Below are 26,228 nucleotides of genomic sequence, written 5' to 3'. Positions count from 1 at the left end.
CACAGCTGCCACTTTTGACCCCAACCCTGGAGGAGCTTGTCTCTAGGGCTCCCCAAAGGTAGGGATGGGGATCTTGAGGGAACTGAATGGAAAGACTGGCCCAGTTTATAAGAGTAACCTCCCTTCCTTCAAATCCTGTTTTCTAATTAACCAAGATGATGCACAGAGCAATAAGAGCTAAGGCAGGGGAGAAGAAAGAATGTTCACATCTGGCCCTGGCCTCCCCTTGCCTCCCTCCCTCTCCTGCTCTGTGACCCAGACTGCCTCATAGGCTGCTGTGAGCGGACAACCACCTATTCATCTCATCTCCCGGCAATGCCAGGGCAGGATAAAGTCCGAGCAGAAGGAATCCTCTGGTGGCCTTCCACCTGACTTCTCCTTAGTGTAGGTGTCCACCCAGTCCACCATGGTGCTCCGCTCTGCCCTGGGCCCCTTCCCTGCCCTGGCACCCAGGTCCTGGCTGCCCGGTTTCTCTTTCTGCAGCATCTCCCTCCACTGTCACCTCGCGCTGTCACCCACAGCTATTCTGGGCCTCTAGCCCCTTTCACTTTCTGCTCAGCTCTTCCTGCCTGGTGGTTCCCCACCACTCCCTGCTCCTCCAAGCACAGGCCTCCCCCTGGCTGGGCCCAGACCCTGCTAGAAACTGCAGAGGGAGCCAGATGACAGATCTGGGCTCCAGTCCCTCTCTGCCCCTTTCTGGCCATAGGATCTTGGCCTACCTTGGAGCCCCATGTCCTTGTCTGTGCCACCTGATGGGGCTGTGGAAGGGGCAGGGGGCCCCTCCACAAGACCCCGGGGACCCTCCAGGATTCACATCTTAGCTCAGGTCTCAGCACACAGTAGAGTTACAGCTCTCCCCTCCCCATGCAGCCACATCTACTCCTATGGGCTGGGGCACTGAAGAAAGAAAACAAGGGAGTCACTGAGCCACCTCTGGGTCGGGTGATCTTGGCCAAGTCCCTTCCCTTCCTTATGCCCAGTTTGAAGCTGCTAGATTCAAGGACAGCTGTCCCAATGCAGGGTGAATGCCAGCTAGCTACAGGAAGTTCAAGGGCTGTTGAGAGAGCCTGGGTGGAGCACAGTTCCAGGACAGCCTTTGAGAGGGGATAACTCAGACCCATGAGAAAACTGTTGAGGAGGCATGACCAGCACCTGCAAAGGCTCTAGGGCAGAGTGGTCTGCAGAGACTGACCACAGAGCTCAGCCTCAGGCGGACCTTCTGCAAAGGCCATAGGAACCAAGGCACGCTGTGGGTTTCAGTTACTAAGTGCAGCTCTCACCCAGGCTGAGGATTTGGAAGGCAGTGGCTGAGTCTTCTCAGTCTTGAAAGCTCCTACCTTTAGCACAAAGCTTGCACAGAATGAACAGGAGCATATTCTCAGAATGGGCCCGTCTTTAAAAAGAGTAGCTGACCACATGGTGTGGTCTCTGTGTCAATCCTGTGATCAGCTAGCTATGTAACAAGCTACCCCAGAGAGAGGACCTTAAAACAGCAGTGCTGGTTACTGCTCATAAACCTGAGAGCCAGCTGGGTGGCCCTGGGCCAGGCCGAACTTCACCACACCATGCTTACCCCTAGAGTCAACCCATAGGTCCCCTGGGGTTGGCTGGTCTGGAGTGGCCTCAGCTGATAGGCTCCACCAGGCTACATGTAGCTTTGTGATAGAGGCTGCCACAGGCTTGTTCTTGTGGTACTTAGCTCTGAGAGGGCAGGTAGAACTCACAGAGCCTTTAAGGCCAGCCTGCGGTCACTCCCTTACATTCACCTCATCCTTCTGGTCAAAGCAGTCACAACCCAGGGATGGGGGCACAAACTGAACAAAAACAACTTTTCCTCCTCCTCCTCCTCCTCCTCCTCCTCCTCCTCCTCCTCCTCTTCCTCCCTCTTCTTCCCTCCCCTTCTTGCTCTGTCTTCTTTTGGGACAGGATCTCATTATGTAGCTAGTCAAAACCTCTTGCTCCTCCTGCCTCAGCCTCCCGGGTGCTGGGATTACAAGCGTGTGTCAGCATGCCTGGCATTTTCTAATCTTTCATTTCCCTCTTCTTTCTCTCTGGGAGATTTCCCAAATTTTGTCATCTAAGGCTTATATCATAATGTTTGCTTCTTATCGTCCTTCTAGCCCTTTCCTGTCTTCTGAAAGTTTTTTTTTTTTTTTCGTCCAGCTCACCTCCCCCCGCCTTCCTCCATCCACCAAAGCCTTATCAATGCCAAGATGTTGAGGCTTAATGATATTCCACTCTCAGAGGCCCCTACCACAGTACAGGAGGTTTACCAATATTATATATATAATATATATATAATATAATGTGTGTGTGTGTGTGTGTGTGTGTGTAACACCTGGAGGGATAAACACTCATGCTATGGCACATGTGTAGAGGTCAGAGAACAACTTGTCAGAGTTGGTTCTCTCCTTCCCCCATCTGGGTTTAGGGGACTGAACTCATGTTTGTCAGACCTGGCAGCAAGCACCTTTACCCACTGATCCATCACACTGGTCCCACTGGTTGTGTTTTCTTGGTGCCCATTCTCTCTGTGGATTTTGGTGTCTGAAGCCTCATGAGGCTCCCTCGGGTGCTCTGTGATCCTCAGCTTTGAGTGTGTATTGAAGGGTGGGGAACTGAAAAGATCCCGGGAGGTTCAGTGATGGTGGGCAGGACATGTGGACAGGTGAGGCTGGTCCAGGTGACTGGGTAGGATCTGTCTGTCATTGTAGGAGCCTCGCATCTTTGGTGTCTTCTAAGAAGACTCTCTGGCCACCTGTGAGGGGTAGAGTGGGTGGCCTACCATCTGCGTGCCCCAAGCCTCAGGACCTTCTGCCCCTGTTGGCTAGAGTGTTGCGCTGAGCCAGCTGTGCAGGGTGCTGTGGATGTAGAAGAAGCAGGGGGTCCTGACCGGCTCCATCCCCAGCCTCTTGAGAGCAGGGGGTGGCAGCAGCTGCCTAGGTTCCAGCCCTGCCTGACGTAGGTCCCCAAGCTGTGTGACGAGACCAGGCCACAAGAAAGAGGTTTCAACAAGCGTTATCGCTTCCTGGAACTCAGACTTGGTGACTTCCCCGAAGAAGAGCGGCTGTGCCTGGCGGGTGGGCAGGCCGAGAGCCCCAGGGACCAGGCTGTCTCCTTCCTCCTCCACTGCCCCCACAGCTGCCAGCGTCCGGCGATCTCATCTCAGTACCTGGAAACGCACCGCCTTCCAGCCCTGGGCCTCATAGAATGCCACCACGGCTCTAGAGGCCCCAATGGGGCAGGGACTGGTTTGGGACCTTCTTCCTCCATCCATGGGATTTCAGGCCAGTCTGGACCAAGTTGGCACCCCTGGGTGTCTGAACACCCACCCCCTTACCCCTCTGAACCTGGACAAGCTGCTCAGGGCATTTAGCAACTAGGTGTGCACAGATTGGCCTCAGTGTTACTGTCAGAGAAATGGGCCCATCTCTCCCTCATCCTATCCACTCACTAGACAAATGGCATCCCCCTACAGGCAGCACTCCCACGCAGGCCCATGATTTTGGGTCCTGTCTGGCAAAGGTAGGATAGCTCAGAAACCCAGGTCCATGGTCCTATCATCCCTGGATGGTCATGATAGCTCTAGAATAAGTAACTCCCTAAATCCCCTAGTTCACAGGTGTCCAGGTTGTAAGTCTAGGCTCCCTGGGGTGGGGCTATGGGTGTGGGGTCTCCAGTGTGAAGTGGGGAGCAAAGAAGAGGTTCCAGGGACTAAGCTGAACCCTGCATGAAGGCCAAAAGCTCTAGGCCCTGTGATGAACCTCCTTAACCATCTCTGGGAAGGAAAGACTTAGCATGTAGTCTCTCTGAGCCTCAGTTTCCTATCTAGGAAGTGAAGGTGACATTACATGGACTCATGAGACTGCCAATAGTATTGCCGTTTTGACCTACACAACCATCAATTTCATACGGCCCACCCTAGCAACCACCTAGAAGATTGTTTGAATTGGACAAGGTGCTGTGATGTGCTTGACCCAGGACCTATATATGAGAAGTGTGACCAGGTATGGTGGTACCCGCTACGAGCCTATACCTGGGAGCTGAGGCAGGAGGATCATGAGTTTAAGACCATCTCAAAAAAGAGAACAGCCCTTATTTGGTGTTTTATCTCCTACCCAATGCTATGACACCAGTGACAATGACCAGCTCTTCCTGCCCTGCGAGACTCATCCAGCATCCACAGATTGAGCCCACAGCTTCCACTGACTGACTGAGCCCTTCCAACTTCCATTGACTGAGTCTACAGCTTCCACTGACCAAGCATACAGCTTCCACTGACTGAACACATGGCTTCCATTGACTAGGACTGCACAGTCTATTAACTGAGGCAACAGCTTCCACTGACTGTGTCTGAGTCAGTTTTGGTGTAAACTGCTCTAAAAATAGAGGATATTCTAGTTTTTAATCGGGGGGAAGAATATATTAAAATAATAATGTGAAATTTTCTTTGAAAGAGAAAAAATAAGTTATTTAAACAGCCATGTCCCAGGGATAGTGAGGCAGGAGGATCAAGTTCCGGGCCCGTCTGACTAGACGGTAAGACCCTGACTCAAAACAAAAATCTACAAACAGTAACAAGACAAAACATAATAAATCATGCCAAGCCCAGTGGTACAGGCCTGTAATTTCAACTACTCAGGAGGCTGAGGCAAGAGGATCAAAAGTTCAAGGCTTGGGTACAGAGTGAGTTCAAGACCAGCTTGGGCAATTTAGTGAGACCTGGTTTCAAAATAAAAACAAAACAAAATAAAACAAAAGAGTGCTGCCAACATGGCTCAGTGATAGAGCATGTTCATGGTATGTGCAAGACCTTAGGTTCCAATCCCAGCACCAAAAAACAAATTTAAAAGCCTATGACATGAGCTCAGAGAATGAGAAGGTATGGTGTGGAGCCTGTGTTCTGATGGCTGACACAGCTTTTTGGAGGCAGATGGGAAAGTCATCCCAGCTCCTGGAATAAGGAGCCTCTGTTAGTCTAGACCAGAGGCCACCTGTCTGGCTTCCTAAGATGAAACCAGACTCTGTTTCTGGTCATGACCATCATTCCAGGCCTGACTACCATCCCCGATGCTCTGTGAACTGATTCCTCTGGACCTTGGCTTGCAAGTGACAGAAACATAACTGAGGCCAACATTAGTAACAAAGGAAAGGATGCGTTTAGCAGGAAAGTAGAGAGGTGGATTTCAGGCACAGCTGAATGCAGGAGCCCAATGGCCCATCTGGGCTGAGTGTCTGGTCCCTTCATCTTCTGCCAGCTACTCCCCAAATACAGGAAAGACTGCTGTTTAAAGTTCTAGCAGGAAGGGCTGGGGATGTGGCTCAGTTGCTAAAGTACTCCCAGAACCACATAAACCTAGTCTGGTAGTCTGTGCCCCAAATCCCAGCACTCTGGAGGTGGAGGGAGGAAGATAAGGAGCTCAAAGTCATTCTCAGTTACATAGAGAGTTCAAGGTCAGCCTAAAAAAAAAAAAAAGGCATTGGAAAGCACAGAAAGGTCTCTGATTAGTCTAACTTGGGGTCAGGGGAAATTCTGATTAACCGTGCCCACCTAGGCACTGTGATTGACAGTCATGACCCCATTCAGGACCATCACAGTGTGGGCTCCCAGCATTTCTTGTTGCTAAGCACTAGGTCATGGCATGGCTCTGGAGCCTCTGTCCCTTCTGTCCTTGTGACCTACCTCCTCAGAACTTAGGGCAGAGCCTGTCAGTCCATGTCTGTATTCTCAGGAAGGAGAGGAAACTTTAGAATCCAACACACCTAGGTGTGAGTCCCAGCTCTGCCTGAGAGGGCTGTGTGGGCTGTGGTGTCTCTGAGCCTTGATTTTCCTCCCACTGGTATGTTTCTTGGGGATGATGACAATGATTTAAATGTCCCAGGTGGAGAGTCACAAGGACCCCAAGAGCAGCTTGAGTCCTCAGTAAGAGAAGCTGGGCACACAGGTTGTGTTGGATCTTAATGTGCAGCCTCTGGCCATATGTTACAACACTTCTCTGAGCCTCTGTGGTCAGCTTCCAGGACAGTCACCTGGAATGTCCAGAGATTACACTGTTCAGTTTTCGGACATCACACCTCTGGGTCTTTGCTGATGCTGTTCCCTCTGCCCAAGATGTCTTTCCCTACACTGGCTGTAGGCAAAACTTCCAGCAGACCCTACTGCTCCCAAATCTTTCCCACACTTCCCATATTTCCCGGGTGGCATTAGGAGGCCTGAATTTGGTGACACCAAAGCCATTCCTAAGTCCTCTTCCCTCCATCCTTGTGAATGGCTTAGATTCCCAGCAGCTGGCTCAGAGCAGATGTTTGTAGGATGAATGTTTGACCCCCCTCAAGCTTGTTGGGGGGTTACCCAGCTCCAACAGTGGTCTCTGCCCCTTCTCTGTTGGCACTGAGACACCTGTCAGGAGAAGGGGACTGGGGCTTGGGAGGAAGTCCAGGCCACCACTGGAAGCACGGGCAGCTGATTTCTAAGAAACCAGTCGAGGGACAGGAAGGCTGGGCAAGAGCGTTGTGTGCGGCTTTTGCTTTCAGTTTTCAGAGGTCAGAGATGAGCAGGTACCCAGGCTTCTTGGTACAGCGGGCACTGTTTGGTGAGGTCTGAACTCAATGTAGAATTGCTAGTCTATCGCCAGAGAACTTTCTTTGTACTTGGCATGCTTTTAAGCACTTTACAGATATTAATGTCCATATCTCCCTTACCAGCCCATACTTAGCTAGGGGAACTGAGGCACGGAAAGAGTAAATAAACTTGCCTGTGTCACACAGATGGCAAGCTAACAAGATGGTGCTCACCATCTGGAAGACAGTGCAAACCTCTTGGCAACCTCACACCGACTGTAACAGAGGCAGCAGCACTCAGCAGAGACGCAGAGGAGGTTCCCTAGGCCAGGCAATGACCAATTTGAGTTTTGAAGGTTGAGTACTAGTTTGCCAAGCAAAGAGGAAGAAAAACATCAAAGGTTTGCCTTGGGGAGTTCAAAAGGCCTAGAGAACCATGAGAGGCTAGGGGTGACTGCAGCAAAGTGGACCAGGACAGGAATGATGTGGAACTGGAATGGACATGGGTACCAGGTGGTGAAGGGCCTCAGATCCCACAGGGAGGGGATCCTGTCTGGGCATCTGGCAGTCATTTGCTGCTGGAGAACTCTGGGATCACCTTGCTAGGTTGAAATGTTCTAGCTTCTGCATGAACAAGCTGTAGAGCATAGAGGGAGCTTAGCCTCTCCTAGCCTCAGCATCCTTATCTGTGAAATGGACAATAACTGCTCTTGCAAGACAGTGCTGGCTCAGGGAACAGGCTGGAAGCACTCGCATTGTGTGTGTGTGTGTGTGTGTGTGTGTGTGTGTGTGGCTGGAGGTGACCCATCTACTATGCAGGTCATCGAGCTCAATGTCTACTTCCTAAATCACTAGGCCTCCGTTTCCCCTACCCCCATCTTGCCTCCAGTGAAGGGGAACTGCCTTTTCACTCCACTGTCACCTCCGTTCCCATGCCCACCAACCTGGTTGACAGAGCCCAGCAGCACCCACTTCCCTGCTAGACCTGTGGACTTTCATTTCAAAGCACCTTCTGGAAACTGGGGCCTTTCCTGTTACCAGGTGGGTGTGGAGAGGGCTTGGCCAAGGTGAGATAGATGGCTCCCAAGCTCAGTTTCATTTTCAGTGGCCCAGGCTGGAGGTGGAAAGGCCTAGCAGGCTGGAAGCATAGCACTGTTCGCTGAGCGTGTATTCTCTGTCACACAGTTTATGGCTGCCTGCTGTAATCCCTCATGCCCTATGAGACTGGCCTCACCCCATTTCGCAGTGGGCAGTGTTTCCCTAGGCCCTACCCCCCTCTAGTAATTCTCAGTTTCCTATCTTCTTGTGTGTATATATGTGTGTGAGTGTATGTGGTATATGCACGTGTGTGCTCTCCTGTGCATGCTCATGTAGAGGCCAGAAGTCCATATCAGGCATCTTCCTCAATCACTTTCCATCTTAAGTTTTTAAAAAAATATTTTTTATTTATTATTTTTATTTTGTGTGTATGAGTATATTGCCTGCATGTGTGTAAGTGCACTTGTGTTGTACAATGCCCACGGAGGTCAGAAGAGGGTGTCAGATCCTCTGTAACTGGAGTTACAGATGGTTGTTAGCTGACATGTATGTGCTGGGAACTGAACCCAGGTGATCTATAAAAGCAGCTAGTGCTCTTAACACTGAGCCATCTCTCCAACCCTCCATCTTAATTTTTGAGACAAGGTCTCTCACTGAATCTAGAGCTCACTGATTGGCTAGACTGACTGGTCAGAGAGTCCCTGAGATCCTCCTTGTCTCTGCCTCCCAGCACTAGGATTACAGGCAGATGCTCAGCTTTTTACATAGGTGCTGGGGATCTGAGCTCAGGTCCTCAAGCTTGCAGAGCAAGCACTTTACCAACTGAGCCATCACCCCAGCCCCATCTCCTATTTTTGCTGCAGATTTTCTGTTCCTCAGGCAGTGAATCACCTGTTGGTGCTATTGTGTCTTAAATATCTCTCTAGATGGGCATGGAGGACAAGCCTGTGATCCCAGGTTGGGATATAGAGGCAGGAGGGTCAAGAGTTCAAGACCAGCCTGGGCTACATGAGACCCTGTCTTCACCTGAAAAAAGAAAGCAAACAAAAGAGCCCACTTCTCTGACACTTAGGCATATGTGCCTTGTGCATCACACAGATGGAGCAGACCTACTCAGAACAAAGTGAGACCTGATTAGCTCCACACAACTCACTGATGCTCTTTGCTCATCAGTCCTTTGTGACAGGTGACTCTGGCCTTCATATGTCATGATCTAGTTCACTTGATATAACATTTCCTTAAGGTAAGCAAGTAAATTGGGCTAGGAGACAGCTCAATGGGTGAAGTACTTGCTATACAAATGTGAGGACCTGAGTTTGAATTCCCAGCACCCACATAAAAGCTGGATATGGCAGTACCAATCTGTAACCCCATTCTGCGGGGAGGAGACAGGTGGATCCCTAGGGTTTACTGACCAGCCAGTCTATCAGAAATAGCAAGCTCCAAGTTCAGTGACAGAACTTGTCTCAAAAAATTACATGGGTGGGGCTGGAGAGATGGTTAAGAGCACTGGCTGCTTTTGCAGAGGACCCAGGTTGAGTTCCCAGCACCCACGTAGTGGCTAACAATCATCTGTAACTCCAGTTCCAGGGAATCCAATGCCCCTCTTCTGGCCTCTGCAGGCATTGCATTCACATGGTACACTTACATACATGCAGCAAAACACTTATATGCACAAAGAATTTAAAAAGATAAGATGGGAAGTGCCGGGTGTGGTGGCGCATGCCTTTAATCCCAGCATTTGGCAGGCAGAGGCAGGAGGATCTCTGTGAGTTCAAGGTTAGCCTGGTCTACATAGCGAGTGCCAGGCCAGGTGAGGCTACAGGAAGACCCTGTCTCAAATATAATAATAATAATAATAATAATAATAATAATAATAAGAAGAAGAAGAAGAAGAAGAAGAAGAAGAAGAAAAAGGGAGAATTATGGAGAAAGACACATAACACCGACCTCTTGTCTCCATATTCACACATAGGTAGGCTCACACAGACACACATGTGCATACAACACACACAGACACTGACATACATACATACTTTCGCACATACACATACACTCTCTTACACACATACATACTCATACATACACATTCACATACAGAGAGAGAGAGAGAGAGAGAGAGAGAGAGAGAGAAGCAATTGAATAACAGAAACGCTGGAACTTGGGATAGAGCTTGAAAACCAGCATAAATAGAGCCCTGGGGATACTGATGACATCAGAACTTAATGTGAGGAATGGGAGAAGAGCAAGGCTGCCAAGTTAGACTTAGCCTGGGTGTGATGCTGGACACTTACTTAGCTCTGCGAGATGAGGGTGATAACAATTACACCTGTTTCATGTGACTCTTGAGAGAGTGGTGTGGGACACTGTGCCCTCATAACTTATAACAATGCCTAGAGTCTAGAGAGCATTAGACAAGACTGAGCTGGTTACTGCTGCTCCTATCTGAAAATGAGAAGGCAAGGATGGGACACAGTTGTGGATTTGCTAGTTCAAATGACATCAAGAAAGCCAATGAGACGCAAAATAGTAATTACTATTAGAGCTGCTAGATTTGGATGGCAAGGCATTTTCTTTCCGTTTTGCTCAATACCCATGGCCTCTGCAAACCAGGGCAAAGGGGATATGCTACTTGAGTCTAATCCTTGTTTTATGAATGAGGCCACCATAGTCCCTGAGTTGACTGAGCCAAAACTCAAAGCCAAGTCCAAGTCCCGGGACCTGGCTCTCTGAACTTCATGCTCTTTCTCAAAGGAAAGTGTCCGTGAGTGTGGCCCTCTGAGGCTGAGTCACCCAGGCCTCACCCCCTCCTCTCCTTCATCCTGCCTGGTCGCCTCTCCCGGCTGCACCCAGCTGTGGGAGGGAGTGTGTGGCTCATCGCACAGGCCCCTGCAGGTTCCCAGGTAGGGCTAGCCTTGAGTGTCACCTTCCCAGCCCTGCCCTTTCAGGGGATCACCTGTCTGCTTCATGCTTCCTGGGTCCTGGATCATTCTTATTTGCAACTGTGGCCCTCTCTAGTACCCAGGATCCCTTCTGACCAAGCAGACCTGGCACAGCCTTGCAGGTACAATACCTGCCAGCCGCCAGTCTGTGCTGGCTTCCTGAGCCTGCACTGCCCAGAAAGGGAAGGGGGTAGTCTACTTAAGTCTACTTTTAAGTTACGGGCTGATGGTGTGACTCTGAATATCCCCAGCATAAACCCAGAACCTTGTAGCCTACGGTTAGTAGGAAGCCAGTGGCCTTCAGTGTCAGATGCATCTTGCCTAAATTCCAGCCCTGCTGTCTGCCCACAAAATGGGGGTGGTTCCTCAGCCTCTCTGAGCTTTGAGTTCTTCAAGATGTAACCTGGGCCAAGTGTTAGCACTTGGTAAATAGCCAATAAAGGGCATTCATCTAAAACCGGAGAAGCCAGGCATGGTGACACACAGGGGTAATCCCAGCACCCAGCAGGAGGATCAGGAGTTCAAGGTCATCCTCCCAAACACAGGAAGTCTATTAACACTTTACAGGCATTGTTTCATTTAACACTGCCCAGGAGGTTAGTAACTAACCTCATTTGCAGGTGAGGAGAGGTTTGAGACTCTGGGGTAGGTGCGTTGGAACAGTGGGGTTACAGTGAAGAGGGAATGCTGTTGGGTCTCTGAGGACCAGCTGGGACAGGGGAGCAGAGCATGGTGGCTCACAACTGTAATTCTGCACTCCAAGGCCAAGAGGTAGGAGAATTGGGAGTTTGAGATCAGCCTGGGCTATATAGTGAGTTCTAGGCCAACCTAGAATTAGATTGGAGACCTAGGAGACACTGTCTTTAAAAAAGAATTTTGGCAGGGGAGGGCTTATTATCATGACCTTGACCTGTCATGACCTTGGGACAAGACTGCTATAGGTTTTGGGGTCTTCAAGAGCCCTGAGCGCTCAAAAGGCTGCATACTCAGGCCTCATCCAGTCCACACTGAGAACACTGGGAAGGGGAGCAGAGCAGGGCCGAACAGAACCCACTAGTAAGTGCAGCCTAGTAAATGCAGTGACATCATCAGTGTGCAGCACAGGGCAGCCAAAGACTGTGTATTAAACCCTGTTGATTGCAGAAAACACAGGTTTGCCAGAACCAGGGCTTTGTTTCATTCCTGGCTGGTGTCTTACCCACTAGGCACTTACAAAATATTGCACAAACACGAAAAGACAGGAGCTGTTGAGTACCCGGGCCAGACATTGGGCAGAGACCTCCTTGAAGTCCTTTGGGTCCTCCTATGAGTGGACTTCAGAGTCATGGGGACTAGGGCACAGGTATGGGGATGCTGACCCTACACTATGTGCAAGAGGAAGACAGGATGGGAGTATGTTGTATCTATGTCCCAGTCACTGCGGGGACTGAGGCCCGTGGTCAGGTCCCAGAGCCAAGTTCAAGTTGACACCTTGGGAACCTTTGTCCTTGTGATATTGCTTGGTACAAATGGCACTCTTCTGAGGGACCTTAGGTTCCCTCAGAATCAGGCTGAATCCCCCACCCCATTATTCTAGGTACTTTTGGGGTGATGATGTCTGTGGTAGGCCTGGCCAGTGCCTGCCCAGGTATGGGGGATATGGTACAGGCATTCAAGTGGCCCAGGCCACACACACCTGTCAGCCCTAGCCACCTCATTCCTGGTTCTTGTGCCTCCCCAAACTTAAGGCCAGCTCTGGCCCATGCGGGAGAGCACTGCTCCAAGGAGCCCATTCATCACAAGGAATCCATGTCCTGAGGCTCTATTCAGACCCAGGCGCCAAAGAGGATCACACTTGGGTTTCTGAAGTCTGCCCACAGCTGCACACTCCTAACTTGGCCTGTGCTGGGCCCTGGCTTTCTGCAAGACAGGTCTGGCTGCTTGTTAGCCTATTGGTGCAGGCAGGACCAGCTAGGAATGACCCCACACAGGCACGAAAACCCAAGCTTATGTCAGCAGGCCTTGCTGCCTTGGCCCCTCTGCCCAAAGGCAGAGGGCCTGGTCCAACACAGGCTAGACAAGGTCATGCCCAGGTTCCCCATCCAGCCTCAGATTCAGTCCTCAGGGAGACCCACAGTGTCCTGTCATCTGTCTTCCCTGGCTGGCTTGGATGTGTAATTCCAGGGACAACCGTGGCCTTACTAATCTCCTTTCAGAGCCACCTACTGTCCAACCACCCTGTGTCTTCCTGTACAACTCTGTGAGAACAGAAGCTAGAACCCCTCCAGTCTGTTCATTCCTGTATTCCTGGGGCTTAAAATAATGTCTGAGACAGGTAGTATTTCTTAATATTTCTCCCTATGTAGCACAGACTGGCCCTGACCTCAACAATCCTCCCACCTCCTTCATGCGTTATCTGGACTCTCATCATCCTTTATGGAGCACCTCATCCTGCAGAGATTTGGCACCTACTACATGCCCTGTTCTATGCTAAGTGCTTCATGTCTGACACTTCATAGAAGCTTGCCTGCCCACTCCCTGACCAACTCCTAAGGTTGAGGGGTTCGGGAGGCCTAGGAATGTGCATTTTCATAGGCTTCCTCCCTCTTCCCTCCCCCACTCTTTAAGAAACACATTATTCTGAGAGTTGGACAGGCCTGGTCCAAGGCCTGGCCACTACTTTGGAGCTGCATGATCTTATGTGAGTGACTACACTTCTCTGAGCCTTCACTTCCTCCTCAGTAAACCTGGGACCAGAGTTGCCAGCTGTGTTGGCTTTGAGGCTGGACAGAGACTGGTTTCATACCACCATATGTGTAGTCCTTATCAACCCAGAAAGTGGCTCCTTTCCCTCAATCTGCTGGCCTCACACTACACCTGGCCCCCCACTCAGTCCCTTACATACACCAACTCTCCTCTCACTTTTCATTCTTGTACATTGACGTAAGCGTTGCTGAATCATGAGGCTGAGGTTTAAGAGCTAGATAGAGCGAGCATCTGCACCCTCCAGGCAGCCACACGGCGCGACAGACACACTGGAGTGCAGCTCCCAGGGGCTTTTAGGTCACCCTCTGTATGTCAGGATGGATTTTTTTTTTTTTTTTTTTTTTTTTTGGTAAATGACTCATAAAGGGAAGAAGGGGCCAACTCCGGGGAGTGTGAGGACAGGGGCCTTTATTCCAACCTGTTCTGCCTCAGGCTTTTTAGGGCAGTGGGTTTGTAGATCTAGACTTGTGTAATGAACATAGGACTTGCCAATTTTTTTTCAGATTAAGGAAATCCCCCTAGCATGCTGTGTAAACTACCTGCCAGATTCACCCCTGCTTAGAGGACCTGGTTCCTGTCTGCACTGGGGATGCTGACTGTACCAAGGTATCAAGTCAGAAGGTCCAGGTGAAGGGTGAATGCTTTACATAGGAGTCTAAAAGCCAAGCAGTTATTAGTGCAGCATCCGGGTGCTCGCCCAGTACAGGAGCCTTTTTTGTCCCCAGTCTTTTCCCAGGGGGTGGGACTTGACTCCCAGGTGGGTCTGAAGGCATCACTAGGACTGTCACCTGGTCCTCACACTGTCTGCCCTGATGAACATGCCCTTTCTCCAGACAACCAGAGAAACAATGGCAGAACCTCATTAATTCACAAAGCAGATATGGGAGCAAAAGAAGGAAAAGAAGGCAGGTAAGACATTCACCTCCATCCTCCATCCTCCCTCCCCACCTCCCTATCAGATTGGTCACCCTGGCCCTGGAAGTCTGCAGCCCTTCTAAGCCCAAGAAAAGCCTAAGCCATGCCAGCATGCTGAGTGGCTGCTTTCTCTGAAAGCTATCATTAAACACCCGGACAGCCACTTTAAACATGTCCCAGGCTGCAGGAACCCCAGCAACTCCTGAAGATGAAGTGGGACATGTTCAGGAGGCAGCTCAGCCCCAAACCCAGCTGTAATTCCGTCTACCAGGTGATGGGCAGTGTAGTCCCAGTTTCCACCCAACCATCTGTCACAAAGCCAGAGCTTTAGGTCCTTTCTGGTGCCCCTGGAGCAGCCCTCCCGCCTCCATACTGAACAAAGTCTCAAATTTCAGAGGCCCAGGGAGGCAAAGGGAATTGCCCGAGCCACCATCAACACAGGGGCCCCTGCCACCACAGACCACAAAGCAGTTTTCTGGCTCCAAAAAAAGTACACAAGGCAGAGTGGGGAGGGAAACAAGAAGTCAAGCCAGCATGGCTCATCACGGCTCAAATAGGGCTCTCTTGATGGCTTGCAGAACCTGCCACTCCTCCTTCCAAAAACTCGGCAAGCCCCCACCACCCAGCCCCCACGCTCTTCCTGGAAGTAGTTGTGGTCAGAGAAGCAAAGAAGTTTCCTCTCTGTCATCCATTTCAAACGATGCTGGGTGGATGGCCAAAAAGGCCCATCTCTCTGGCCCAGGAGTGGACACAAGAGCTTTGCTAGATTCGAGGGGCTGTCCCCGAAGAGTTAGCTCAAGCTGGGCTAGCAGAGAACAGGCAACTATCCCCACGAAACGCTCAGACTGGAGCCGCCATCTTCCCAAACAAACCAAAAGTAGCAGGGCCGTTTGGTCCCCAGAGCTGTGGGTGGAGCTGTGCAGGCTGCCCAGCCCCAAGCATACCCATAACCACTTGAGCAGCCCCTGTCCCCAACCCAGGACATCCTTTGGCAAAGCACACACTCTAGAATCCTTTTTTCTTTAAAAAAAAAAAAAAAACTTTCATAATAAAGTTTATTACCTAAACTGACTGTAAAAAATATAAAATAGGATGTTCTGCATAGCAGAAAAAAGAAACCAACAACCCCCCCTCCCCGAAGAGTTAGCTCAAGCTGGGCTAGCAGAGAACAGGCAACTATCCCCACGAAACGCTCAGACTGGAGCCGCCATCTTCCCAAACAAACCAAAAGTAGCAGGGCCGTTTGGTCCCCAGAGCTGTGGGTGGAGCTGTGCAGGCTGCCCAGCCCCAAGCATACCCATAACCACTTGAGCAGCCCCTGTCCCCAACCCAGGACATCCTTTGGCAAAGCACCCCCTCTAAAATCCTTTTTTCTTTAAAAAAAAAAAAAACTTTCATAATAAAGTTTATTACCTAAACTGACTGTAAAAAATATAAAATAGGATATTCTGCATAGCAGAAAAATGAAGCCAGAGACCCTCCCCCACCCCTGGTTTGTGCAAAGATACTGGGAATATGTAAACATGGAGAGGTAGGAATAGCGTTCAGGTCCTGGCCCCAGACACAAGCTGCTACAACAACCAGGGGGACCCAGAGGGAGCACCAGGAGGGGGGGCCCCCAAGAGGCGGGGAGGGGTCTCCAGCCTGGAGCGGGAGGCTCCTCGCCCCCCACACCCACTCCCTCCGACCCAGGCAGGGAGGGCTCCCATGTGGTTCCAGGAAAATAATAATTAATAATAAACAATACGGCGCCCCCACTTAATGCTGTGCGCACGGCGGGGCGGCCGATCAGATCTGGAAGGGGAAGGAACTCAGGTAGTCTCGGAGGACAGGGTTGAGGGGGATGCGCGCCAGGTTCTCTCGTCCCACGGTGGCCACGATGCGCTGGCGACACAGCTCCTGCAGCGGCCGCACGCGGCGCTGGCGCAGCGGGGCCCCCAGCATGCGGCGCGGGGCCGCCACGTAGTGCTCCAGCAGCTCGAAGAGGCAGTCGAAGGTCTCGCGGCTGCCATCCAGGTGGAAGCGACCGGCCTGGAAGTGCACGCGGATGCTCGTGGGGCCCGAGGCCATCTTCACGCTAAGCGCGAAGAAGCAGTTCCGCTGGCGACTGTCGCGCACCAGGAAGGTGCCCACCGGCTCGGCGCGCAGCCGCTCGTGCGCCCCGTGCACGCTCAGGGGCCCCCAGTAGAAGCCGCAGGCGTCCAGGAGCGCGCTGGCCCGCGTGATGCGCCGGTAATCGGCGTGGGAGCGGAACGTGCGGAAATGCGTGTCGCCGGGGGCCGGTGCCGGGACCGCCGGGCAGGGCCGCGGACGCGCAGGGACGGCCGGCGAGGACGAGGACGAAGATGAAGACGTGGACGAGGACGAAGGCTCTGGCCGCCGTCTGGGCTCTGCTGCCGGGGAGATCGCATTGTCGGCTGCCACTTGGTTGCGTGCTACCATCCTACTCGAGGGGCCAGCCGGTGGGGTGGGCCATAGCGTCCGGGGCTGCGCTGATGGGGGAGACAGAGGCAGTGAGCCGGGCGTCCGGGTGGCGCTGGCCGCCCAGCGGAGGAGCGGCGCCCAGGACTACAGGGAGCCGAGGGCGGGACACGGAGTCCGCCCGGCGCCTCTGAGCCTCGGTGGGCTCATCTGCAAAATGGGCTGTTCCCTGCTCCACAGAGTCCTTCCAGTCTCCGCACACAGAAGGGGGCGTGGAGAGGGGACCGACTCCGGGCCGTCCCGGTCGGTGGCTCTCCACCCCGCGGCCGCCGCCTGCTGGCCACGCGGGGGACTGGAGCCTGGGCCGGGCGATCTGGGCTCCAGGCAGGAGAAAAGGAGGCTCTGCGGGAGTCCCGCGCGCGCGGGGAACCGCCAGGAGGAGTGAGTGGGGCGGGGGCCAGGGGCGTGGCACTCGCGACCCCGCCACGCAGTCCGGGAGGCCGCTCCGGTCGGGCTTCGCTCCCCTTCCTCCCTCTGGTCCCCTCCCGTCTCCTCCGCAGCCGCTCCCCGGGCTCACCTGGCGGCGGGACGCGGGGCGCCGCGACTGGGGGCTCCGGGGCGGCTGTCGCGCATGCTCCGAGGCCGGGAGCCGTGCAGCTGCCACGGCCGCAGCTCGCTCTGGGGCTACCCGCCCCTGCATCAGGCTCTTAAGCGGGCGAGAAAGTGGCCCCGCCCCAACAGCCCCGCCCACCAGCCGCTTTCGGTTTCTCTTTCCGCCCGGAGCCTCTCGGTCGGTGCCCGCTCCGCTCTCCTGAGACCCTCCCTGAAGAAAGCGCCTCGACCTGACCCGATTGGCGCCTGTGCCTCCTGGGGCCCTGGCTCTGCCAGGGATCTTCTGGTCCCGGTCTCGGATGGCCCACTCTAAAGTGACCTAGCGCCCACACTTTTGCTCTGCTACCTTCGCCCCACATCCCTGCAGCCGGGCCTTGGGACGCGCACCCAGCGCGGACACGCCTTCTGGGCTCCAGGTGTGGCCGCGCCCTCTGGGGCAGGGCTCAGGCCTCGCCTCTCCGGAGCCAGCGCCCCCCTAAGAAGCTCCTCCCATCCGCGGCCCTTCCCGCCCAGAACCCAGAGGCTTGGGTGGTCCCCGCCCATCTCCGAGTCCCGAAAGCTGGCCTTGGATCCCGTCGCGGCGTCGGAACTCTGCGCGCGCCCCTCCCGTCGGCCGCCGGGCCTGGCCTCGGCTTGGGCTTCCCAGGAAGCGGCGGTGTGACCGCAGGCTTCAAAAGAAACCTAAGGCGGAGCGGGAGGGGCGCCTCCGCTCCGGGTCGAGTTCCTCAGAAACCGGGTGGGGTGGGGCTGGGCTGGGTCCCCAGCAGCCTGGACTCACCCTCCCTGCACTCCTACATCCTAGGCTTCTGGAGAAACTGAGGCCAGGGGAGGGGCTGTGATTCACAGTGGCTAGGAGATCTGGAGCTCCAGACCTGGCTTGTGTCCTTCCAGTTTGATTCGGGCACTTCCAAATGAACCCAGTGAAAAAATGGGGCGTTCTTAGCTGTGACTCCAAAACTCGGCCTCCCCTTCCTTTCACCCGTACAGACGGCCTTCGGGGAGGCTCCACTAAGCGTCTGCCGCACAAGGCCCCCCGCGCTCTGTGCATACCTTGTGCCAGGGCCTATCATTTGGACACTGTGGTTTAGTGATGTGTTTGTAGGTGCCTAGTTGGTGGCGGGTGTTTGTGAATGAAGGTGGGTGGGGAGCCCATTCTGGAGGTTCCCATGCATACCGCCTCACACTGGCGCACACTGCCCTCTACAGGATTCACTCAGACTGCAGCCAGGCGACTCAGATTAGGGTCTAGCTCCTCCTGGTCTCCCTGTTCCTAGACTGCCTCAGTTTCCCCAGGTTGAGCCCAGAGCCCCATGTTTCCTCATAAGCACAACGGGGTGTCCCCAAATTAACCTGTCTTGTGTTCCTTGAATTTATGTGGCTAGGGCTGGTAGTGATCACTAGTGTGGGAGAGAAGATGCTGAATTGTGCTGACCAGGGATGGAGCAGCTGTGGCCACGTGTTGGTAACACTTCACTGGTGTCTGGGTAGCAGAAGGTTTTGTAGTGGGTAAAGTCCAGACTTAGAGGCCAGGTTCTCGAGCTCTGTCACTTCTAGCCCATGACCTTGGACATGTGATTGCATGTCCCTCTGCTTCTGAGATGGGGTAACAGTGCCTCCCTCAGCTCTGTGGGCAATTCATTGCCCCTCTGTGCAAATTTCTTCCAGTAAGTACTTGCTCTTAATGCCATTGTTCATCTGTGGCCTGTTGGAGTCACAGACACATGACTTTGTCTTCCTCCTCCTCTTATTATTTGGTGTGTGTGTGGGGGGGGTTCTTTTAGTGTCTCATGTAACCCAGGATGGCCTTAAACTGCCCATGTAGCCAAGGATGACATTGAATTCCTGATCCTTCTGCCTGCATCTCTCTAGTGCTGGAATTACAGGTGTGTACTGCCATACTTGGTTTTATGCAGTCCTAGGGAATGAACCCAGGGCCTTGTGCATACTGGGCATGCACTCTACCAACCGAGCTACAGTCCCAGCCCCAATTATTATTATTCTTTCTGTCGTACTGAGGATTGAACCCAAGCTCTCATATATGCTAAGCAAAGGCCCTACCAACTGAGAACATCCCCAGCTCCATTGTGTTCTTTTAGAAGCCCCATTCTGGGGAGCACAGGCTGGAGAGGTCAAAGTGGAGGAGGAGTAGATAAGCTTCTTGGGTGTACAGCAGCCTCTAGGAGTTGGCAGCAGGAAGGCTGGAGCTGAGGTGGGTGGGCCTGCTAGGAGATGGCAAGACTGGACTGGCTTCTGCAGGTTTGTCTCTCTGCCGGGCTGCTTGGCAAGCCTCTACAGAAGTTCTATAAATAGCAAATGGTCCCCAGACCCCTCCCACCTCCTGGCACTTTTCAGCAGCTACTCTAGAGAGCTGCCCTCTTTCCTTCAGTCAGGGGCCTCCTTCCTTTAGCCCCCCTGTCCACTGGCCAGCCCTCTCCCACATCCCTAAGGACCTCACTTTTGCTTCCTTTATTGTGACCTGCTGACTCAAGCTGACTGCTAAGTGTTTCCCAATCCTTAAACCACTCTTGGGCCCAGCTGTACAGTCTGCCCATTTTATAGATGTGGAAACAATCATGTGTTCAAGGGCACACAACTCAGACATGGTAGAGTCAGGGTTCTTTTCCTGAAGTCTTTCCCCCATCAATGCAAACTCCTCCTTGTCCCCCTCTCCTGATGGTCTCCTTGCTGGTCTGTCTGCTGCTGAAGAATCAGAGATCTGGCCTTTGTCTCCAGCCTGCTTTCCTGCATCCCTAGGTCTGTCAGCTGAACTCCCACTTTCCCTTTTCCAGCCCTCTGAGTCTCAGTTTCCCAGCCTGTCCAAGGGGCCTGGCACCTTCCTTGAATCCTGACCAGGTTGCAAATTGCAGGGTGAGCCAGGCTGAGTCTGACCAGCCGCAGACAGTTTGGTTTCAGTTTCTAAAAGCTGTAAGTTCAAATAAAAACAAAACCAAATCCAGATGTCAGAGGGAAAAAGAAAGATGCCGAGGGACAACGCTTTCCAACTTTGGGTCACGTGGGGGCCCACAGAAGAACACACAAGAGCCCGGAGCACAGTGCCAGGAATACAGTGACTGGCACAGGTGACTTTTTGGTATCTTGTTTACTTGCAGTCTTTCCCAAGTGCTGAGATTGCAGGTGTGCTCCACCATGCCTGATATGTATACAGCTCTGGGAATGGAACCCAGGGCCTCCAGCTCTCCACCAGCAGAGCTTTTGTTTGCTTTTTGAGATAGAGTCTTGTTGCCTGTAGCAAGTTTGTTTACTGGACTAAATGCTGTGACTAAGTGCTGTGATCCCAAGCATGCAGACGATTTCCAGTCACTAGATGCTTCTGTGTCACCACCTTGTTGGCCACAGCCTGACCTGCAAGCCTCCTCTCTCAAATCAGACTCTTGTTTTTTCAGTTTCTCTTTCCAGCATTGGCAACATCCTGTTGAGAAAAGATTCCCCTTGTCAGCCCGTGTGATTTTGAAAGTGCTCCTTACTCAGTGGTCCTGGAGGTTAGGCGCTGTCCCTAAATGATAGTGCTGCTGTTTGTTGAATATCAGTTTGTCACTTTTAAGCATATGACCTGGGGCATGCTCCTTAATGTCCTCCTTACCCAATGCTCCTGGAGGTTAGGTGCTGTCCCTAAATGATAGTGCTGCTGTTTGTTGGATATCAGTTTGTCACTTTTAAGCATGTGAGCTGGGGCATGCTCCTTAATGTCTTAAATGCAAGAATGGGGTGCAGGGGAGTAGATGTCCTTTATTCCTTCATTTTGCAGCAGCTATTTACTGAGGACAAAGCAGTCTTTAGTGACATTCCAGATTGTACTAAGTACCTGTGGTAAATGGAGAGAGCGGGAAGGATTGAGTGTTTATGGGGCGAGAGAAGGTGGGGGGGGCTTAGAGGCGGTAACAAGGCACTGAGGCCTTTGTGAGAGCACAATGAAGGGGACTCAGGTGACGGGAACAGCTTGTGGTAGGGGTTACTGATAGAGAGAGCACAGGAACAAATGAAGGGGTGACATGCAGAGATCCTGTCCATCAGGTCAGACCTTGGTTGGAGAGCAGGGAAGGGATTTTTACCCCTAAGCAGTGTTGACAAGCCGTGGGTGTGTCATCCCAGTACTTGGGAGGCTGAGGCAGGAAGATCATGAGCTCTAGGCTAGCCCGTGCTACAAATCAAAAGAACAAAAGCAAACAAAAAAGCAAGGTCAGGGCACAGGTGGTACTGGGTGAGAAAGGAGCCTTCTGTTGCCTGCCTTTCAGACCCCTACAGCAGTCCTGTCTAAACTTCCTGGGCCTGGAACAAGGACAGTCCAGATGAATATGGAGACATCTATCTGCACCTTAGAACAGCAATGCACACTCTGGCCAGGGTTCTGCTTTCTACCTTGTCTTTCCAGTGGAGTCTAGAAAGCCACATTCCTGGAGGTAGGAACCCTTACAGGACCAGAAGGGAGAGATCAGATACTGGATTCCACGAGTGAGAAATCCCAAACTGGGAGTTAAAAATCCCAAACTGGAGAGACTGGAAAGTGCTCTACAGGCTGTATGGCTGACTTCAAATTAACTTCTTCTGGTGGCCTAGGAACTGTCCCCAAGCTGGAGCATGGGAGGCCTTTCCGTCAGTAAATCTCCCAGGCTCAGGGACCTACTGTGTGCTGTTCAATGGTCCCCACTCACTTCCACCTCTACCACATCTCCTGACCACAAAAAAAGACCATTCTCTCTCCTGGCTGATTCCACAGGGCTCCAGTGGAAAAGGAATGGCGGAGGGGGTGGTGCTAGGGATTAAATCATCCCTGAATCATACCAGGGTCTGTCCTTCTTTGCCTCCCTGACCCAGCCTAGGACCAGGGCCAGGCTGCCCTAATCAGAGGCCTAGGCATCAGGGTTACCCTAACACACACTGTGTGTGTGTGTGTGTGTGTGTGTGTGTGTGTGTGTGTGTGTGTGTGTGTGCCTGTACCACAATGTGCATGTGGCGATTAGAGGACAACTTTCAGGAGTAATTTCCTTCCACCATGTGGATCCCAGGGATCAAACTTAGGTCATCAGACTTGACAGCAAGCACCTTTATCCAAACCATCTCACCAGCACCTTTACCCACTGAACCGTCTCAACCAGCCCATAAATAATCTGTGGCTGATTTAGTCTCCCCATCATGTTAGGGTGGCATGTGCCTATGCATGCAGGCCTGCATGTGTTTGTGTGAGTGCTTGTGTTAGGCATGTGAGCATGTAGGGATTTGGGCATGGGTATCCATATGCTCATACCACTTTGCCACTTTTGGGGGAGCGGTTGAGTCCCTGTAGCCCCAGCCTCTGCCTCTGCCTCCCAAGTGCTTCGATTAAAGGCATGAGCCACCACTCCTGGCCCCACTTTACACCATAGCGTCTTTTTATTAGTGGGAGAAAAAAAAAAAACCACTGCTGACTCAAGGATAGTCTTCCAGGGTACAAGCTTTAATTTGTGTGGCATAGAAATTGCTGTAAAACGTTCCTGTGAGAAGATCAAGGTCATCCCAGCATTTCCCTAGTGGTGGCTGTCTCCTTGAGGTCAAACGGACAGACACAGGAACCACCTCTGGAGTACATTCTCACTTGTATCTTCGCCCTAAAGGACAAAAATGGGAAAAGGGGCCTTTAATAGCTGAATGCTTCACCATCCACTTATTCCTCCATCTGTCCTCCAGCCATCCAAGCTAGCCAGCTGCCCTCAGCAGCCTGTAGCCTTTCTGGAGCTCCCTCTGCCCTGCCCCCAGGCTGCAGCAGACTGCCCCCATCACTCTACTAGGCCAGGTACCTGAGCTCCGCCTCTTAGCTCCGTGTGTCCTCTTGCGCCTTCTGACTGCCTTTCTCTTGTTCACCTTTCCTTCCAAGGTCTTCCTGTTCCTTGGGCAGCTGCCACAGTGGCTGGGCCTTGGAGGAGTGTGGCGAGAATGCATGGTCTGTTTAGGGTGCCTCGGTGGTGGGCTGGGGTTGGGGCGGCAACTGGTGCTCCGATGGTTGGCTGGGCTGCAGCTCCGGCAGCGGCGGCCACAGTTGCACTGGTTACAGGTGTGGCCTTGGGGCCAAGAGGTGCTGTGGGGATGGGGGTGGGTGGTGGGAAGGCTCTGCATCTTGGTGTCCATGGGGGGGCCACACTTGGAGGCACAGAGACCTCCTCTTCCTCCTCCTGTTCTCCCAGCAGGCCCAGCTTTGGAGAGTGTCTGCAGTCTTGGTTTATGTAGCTAGGCCAATTATGATGGCATAGGCCAAGAGGGTGACAGATACAGAAAACCCTGTCCCTCACTCTCATCCCAGGGCAGGGCAGCCCTCAGGGTCCTGTGGGGTGGGAGATCTCATCTGTGGATCAGATATGCTTCATCACCACTCCATGTTACAGTTTCCCCAGCTTTGGAATGGGGACGGTAAATTGTATCCACCTCACAATGACAGTGACGTTATGAGGATTAACAGACAATCTATGTCACCAAGGTTAACTCAGGCACAGCCTGCAGTCACTGCTCCATCTAGACCCCTGACAGCTGCCATAGTCTTCCTTTTCCACTGGGCTATCTGGTGCCTAGGGCTGCCCTGGCCCACCATAGGAGGTGTGGCGGGTAGTGAGAATGAGCCGGTGTAGCCTGATGTGGCAGCATCTTGGACTGATGAGTCAGCCAAATGACTGGGGTCCTTGATGGGGTTCTTGGGCTGTTTGGCAGGCCCACCTCCCCAGCAGCCTTTCCAGATAGGAGATTGCAGGTCGGGTTTAAATTCTACTTTGTATCAAAGTCTGATCTTGGGTATATCATGGGATTTCCTTAGCCTTATGTGAGCTCTTCCCTGGCATTATGAGCCTGAGATGCTGGCCCTTGAGTCCTGGCTGCCACCCAACACTACTCATCCTCAAGAAGCTGGGCTCAGTGAGCAGTTTGTATTATGCCCTGCAGGCCTTCCCTGGCCTTCAGCCACTCCACCAGAGCTACCTTTGCTCTGAGACTTGCCTCTGTGCCTCCATCTCTTTTCCTGTCCACATGCCCAAGCTCCCATTCCATTACCCCAAGTAACTGCCTCTCACCATGATGCCAGCATTCAGTGTCATTGGCCTTTATCCAAGTTCAGTTTTTTAAAGTGTTTAATATTACATTGATGTGTGTGTTTGTGTTCAGGCACACAGGCCAGGCTGCACATGAGGAGGTCAGAGGGCAACTCTCAGGAGTCAGCATGGATCAGTTTTCTCATCAGGCTTGGTGACAACTGCCTTTATCTGCTGAGCCATCTCGCCAGCCCAGCCCTTTTGTATTTGTTTGTTTTTGAGACAGCCTCATGTAACCTAAGCTGGATTTGAACTCACTGTATAGCCCCTACCTTCCAAGTGCTGGGGATGACAGGTGTGTGCCACCCAGCTCTAAGTCACTTCTTAATAAACATGCCAGATGGGCTATGAAATGACATAAAAATCCACCTTATTTACTGAGCCCCCCTGACTAGCTAAGTCAGGCTAGTTTGCTAGGCTGCTTTGCCTGGTTGCTGAATGGTAGGCCTCCAAAATCTGTGTCCACAATCTAACCCTATGATTAGAAGCCTGCCAATATGACCATATTTAGGTGTATTGAAGCCAAGAACATGAGACTGCCAGACCAACTGGATGGGCCTTCACGTTCACTGGCGAAAGTCTTCACACAAGGAGGAGACCTACAATTGATGAAACTGAGGGCTGGGGTATGGCTCAGTGGTAGAACACTTGCCTGGCAGGTGCAAGGTCCTGGGTTTGATCTCTAGCCCTGCAAAATAAATTATAAATACAAATGAAGTAGAGGTTGGGGGTGCTGTAGCCATAAGCCCATAGTACCTAGAGCAGCAGCTAGTGAACCTGCATTCCAGAATTGAAGCCTCCAGAGCTCTGCATGTGGCAGAATACCCGTGAGGCAGGCTCTGCGCTTGCACTGCACCAGAACAGGCTCAAAAGGCTGAGCAGACAGCCCTGAGGCCCCTGTAGCTCCTAAGGGACAGCTGGCCTCCCAGCTCCAATCCACCAGCTTTCCTTTCCCAATCACTGTCCTCACCATGGCTTGCTGGAAGGAGGCTAGGCCATACTGGAAGGCCCTTCTTGGTCTCTGCCTCTTCTTACTGCTCCTCCTCCTTCACAGAGCCCCACCAGCTCTTCCTAAAACCCATTCCTACACTCACCAGGCCCTTTGCTCCTCCCCTGTGGTCTATCACTGGGCTTTACTACCTTGGCAAATGAGCAGATACTGGACTCTGAGAGAGTGAGGCTGACTGGAGGAGGCCCCTGTGGCATGGTGGGTGAGAGCCAAGGGGCAGGCTCCCCCCTTTGTCCCTCTTCCCTACCCCTGCCACCCAGAAGCCACAGCAGTAGCCTCACCTTCTGACCACCTGTGCCCCTGCCCCCTCCATAGCAGCCAGTGTAGCCTTGATGTGCCTAGAGGCTTGAAGAACTTCCTAGGACCAGGATAGGTCACACTTGCTGTTTTAAGTAGAACTGGTCAGACCCCCAACAACTTCTCTTTGCACATTAATTCACAGACCAGAACCTGGGCTTGCCTCTGTGCCCAGGAAAGTTATCCAGGGTTACTGTCTCTGTCTACCACTGGACCCCTTGGCAAAAGGAGTATCCAGGGAGGAAGGACATAAACTTCCCATGTGAGGGTGACAGCCAAAGAATTGGGCTAAGAAACAGCAACATCTTCCCTTCAGGCACTTGGACATCTAAAACCCCATTGACAATATATATCCCATATATCCCAGGGTGGCTTTGACCTCCCTGTGTAGCCAAGAATGACCTTGAACTTCTGATCCTCCTGCCTCCAGTTCCTGAGGGATTACAAATATGGACCATCAGGTATGGACCATCTTGCTAGGTTTATGTAGTGCTGAGTACTGAACCCAGGCACTATATCCTGTATTCAAAGCAGCAAAATGACAGCTGGGCCTCCAGAATGGGGAGGATCCCAGGCCCCTCATCATTACTCTGCCTTGGTGGCTCTCCCCTCCAGGAACGT

The 26,228-nt window shown here is 52.5% G+C and overlaps 1 protein-coding gene across 1 annotated transcript; it reads right to left on the bottom strand.

The window, feature by feature from the left end:
* Window positions 1-15,582: 15,582 nt before the first annotated feature.
* On the bottom strand, window positions 15,583-17,734 carry Socs1 (suppressor of cytokine signaling 1). Its single transcript, XM_008829926.2, has 2 exons — window positions 17,200-17,734; window positions 15,583-16,693 (listed from the first exon to the last, which is right to left on the bottom strand). The coding sequence occupies exon 2, from the start codon at window positions 16,641-16,643 to the stop codon at window positions 15,990-15,992; it is 654 nt and encodes a 217-aa protein (XP_008828148.1). The 5' UTR covers window positions 16,644-16,693; window positions 17,200-17,734; the 3' UTR covers window positions 15,583-15,989.
* Window positions 17,735-26,228: the final 8,494 nt, after the last annotated feature.

The sequence above is a fragment of the Nannospalax galili genome, unplaced genomic scaffold (assembly GCF_000622305.1).
Source record: "Nannospalax galili isolate Female #2095 unplaced genomic scaffold, S.galili_v1.0 scaffold32, whole genome shotgun sequence".
Taxonomy (NCBI): domain Eukaryota; kingdom Metazoa; phylum Chordata; class Mammalia; order Rodentia; family Spalacidae; genus Nannospalax; species Nannospalax galili.
This window is presented reverse-complemented; position numbering and strand designations above follow the sequence as displayed.

Coding starts and splice junctions, on each gene's coding strand:
- Socs1 (XM_008829926.2), bottom strand. CDS start 16,643: ATGGTAGCACGCAACCAAGTGGCAGCCGACAATGCGATCTCCCCGGCA.